The sequence below is a fragment of the Sorex fumeus genome, unplaced genomic scaffold (assembly GCF_029834395.1).
Source record: "Sorex fumeus unplaced genomic scaffold, SorFum_2.1 ptg000022l, whole genome shotgun sequence".
NCBI classification, from domain to species: domain Eukaryota; kingdom Metazoa; phylum Chordata; class Mammalia; order Eulipotyphla; family Soricidae; genus Sorex; species Sorex fumeus.
In genome coordinates this window covers 5112321-5114655 of record NW_026606079.1, presented here as the reverse complement: position 1 = coordinate 5114655, position 2335 = coordinate 5112321, and the positions used below count along the sequence as shown (strand labels likewise).

The following is a 2335-nucleotide window of genomic DNA, read 5'->3' as shown; positions in this document are numbered from 1 at the left end:
GTAGGCGGGGGTCACACCCACCACCTGGCCCCCTGGCGCCGTGTAATCCCATCAGCGGCCAAGACTCAGAGACTATAAAATCCAGATCCCGGACGAGAGCAGTGCAGTCTCTGCCCCCGCGCCTGGGTGTTCCTTCCCGGAGTCCCTTGAAGGGGAGCGGGTTGAGCTTTCCTCCCCGCCCCGACCAGGGCTACGGCAGCCGAAGACCTCCAGGACCAGCCACCACCATGCTGAGACCACTCTCCGCACCCATGAAGGTACTGGCAGAGGGACACAGCCATGCGGGTTCCGGGGCCGAGACCTCCACGCCTACTCGAATTGGAGTCGAGCATCTTCCACCCAGATCCTCCAAATTCCAGTAGGCGGGGGTCACACCCACCACCTGGTCCCCTGGCGCCGTGTAATCCCATCAGCGGCCAAGACTCAGAGACTATAAAATCCAGATCCCGGAACCGCGCGGCCGCATCTGCGGCCGCGCGACATCTTATTATCTCATTCCTACTTTGGACAAACTTGCAGGCTATCGAATGTAGCCTGCCCACAGGGCAGAGTCTGGCAAACTCCCCGTGGCCTACCAAATATGCCAAATACCAGTAACAATGATGGGTCTCATTCTCCTAAAGAGCCGTGAATATAATCTCAGGGCTAGGATGAAAGAGACGTTACTGGGGCCTGCTCGAGGCAATCGACAATTAACAGGATGATGAAATGAAATGAAATGAAAATGTACTTTGTAAAGAGTTATAAAATATAACTATGTCATAATTTTTTATGGAAAGAAATAAGTACTGAGAAGGATGATTTTCATTTGGGCATTATTTTTAGAGACACAGATATGAAACAAATTTAAGTATGATTATGATTATAAGCATTTTATACGGTAGTTATATTAAAAAGTTTTTGAACCATAAACAATGCAAACTATTTTCATTAGCAACTTGAAATTGAAATAATTGTGATCATTTTAACTTGCTGAGACAGATTATTAAAATAAGTGAGGAGCCTCCTATGACCTGTTTCAATGCTTCATTGGCAAGTGCTCAATCCACCAGACAGTGTGTGAGTTAAGCGCCCCAATGGGAAAAGGAGACCCAAGGTAAGAAAGTTTCCCCTTATGATAGACTTGGTCACCTCATGCAAGTCCTTCTCAGACTCTGGGGTCAAATGCTCTCTGGGCTGTGGAGCTCACAGCTGTCTCCTCACTCAGGGCTGAGTCTCTGGGGAAGACAGAGCTGTGGTCGAGAAGAAGATACTTCTGTGGGGACTTCTCCTCTGTCTGGTGACAGGCCCCCTGGGTGAGTGTCCCAGATGTGGCAGGGTCTAGGGGAGGGAGTAACTGCAGGGACTGACAGTGACTGATTCACCTTGTCTCCAGGCGCTGTGTCTGCTCTGACCCTGCTGGAGTCGGGCCCAGGCCTGGTGAAGCCATCCCAGACCCTCTCCCTCACCTGCTCTGTCTCTGGGACCTCTGTCACCAGCAGTTACTATTGGTATTGGATCCGCCAGCGCCCTGGGAAAGGGTTGGAATGGATGGGGTACTGGTCAGGTAGTACCAGCTACAACCCAGCGTTCCAGGGGCGCATCTCCATCACGGCTGACACCTCCAAGAACCAGTTCTCCCTGAAGATGAGCTCAGTGACCCCCGAAGACACAGCCATGTATTACTGTGCGAGAGACACAGTGAGGGGAAGTCAGGATGAGCCCAGACAAAAACCTCCCAGCTGGGAGAGTGTGGACTGCAGGAGACCCTGGCCAGCAGGTGGCGCTATGGACCCTACCTAGAGGAAATGTCTCAGAAGAGCAGGAGCTGATGGCTGTCTGATTTTCTGCCTCTCATCTAAGGTCTATCCAGGGAACGTTTCTAGCATTCTGATTCTGCGTTTTCCACTGTTGTCTTCGAATTTGATACGGCACATTTACTTCACAGAACTATATCAAAGAAAGCCGGTACCTTAGGAATCACAAGAGAAACAAGCCTGCTAATAACTAATTTTTATTCCTTTGTTTTTGTTTTACAGGACAGGTTCTCTCTGCATCACGAGTACATAGAAGTTTATCCCTCCAATGACCCAAAAGTCAGTCTCCTGGAATCCTCAGGACTACAGATGGATTAAGACATGACGTCCTCAGGTTGCTGAGAGCACTTATTCTTCATGCTGAAAAATGAGGTTTATGATGGTCAGAGCATCGGCTCATCTTCATCCACCTCCTTCTCTTCATCACTTCATCACTATATCCACCATAGTGTTTTGCTGCAGCCTCCTTTCTTCTGCCATATTTTCTGTCATAAATCACAAACGAGGTCACTTTTATGGCTAGAGTCCTCTTCACAACA

The 2335-nt window shown here is 49.4% G+C and overlaps 1 gene segment (V, D, J or C); it reads left to right on the top strand.

The window, feature by feature from the left end:
* Positions 1-1076: 1076 nt before the first annotated feature.
* On the top strand, positions 1077-2114 carry LOC130023161 (immunoglobulin heavy variable 4-59-like). The segment is given in 4 exon segments: positions 1077-1096; positions 1231-1295; positions 1376-1680; positions 2019-2114. Coding segments are annotated over 4 exon segments (486 nt in total).
* The last annotated feature ends 221 nt before the right edge of the window (positions 2115-2335 follow it).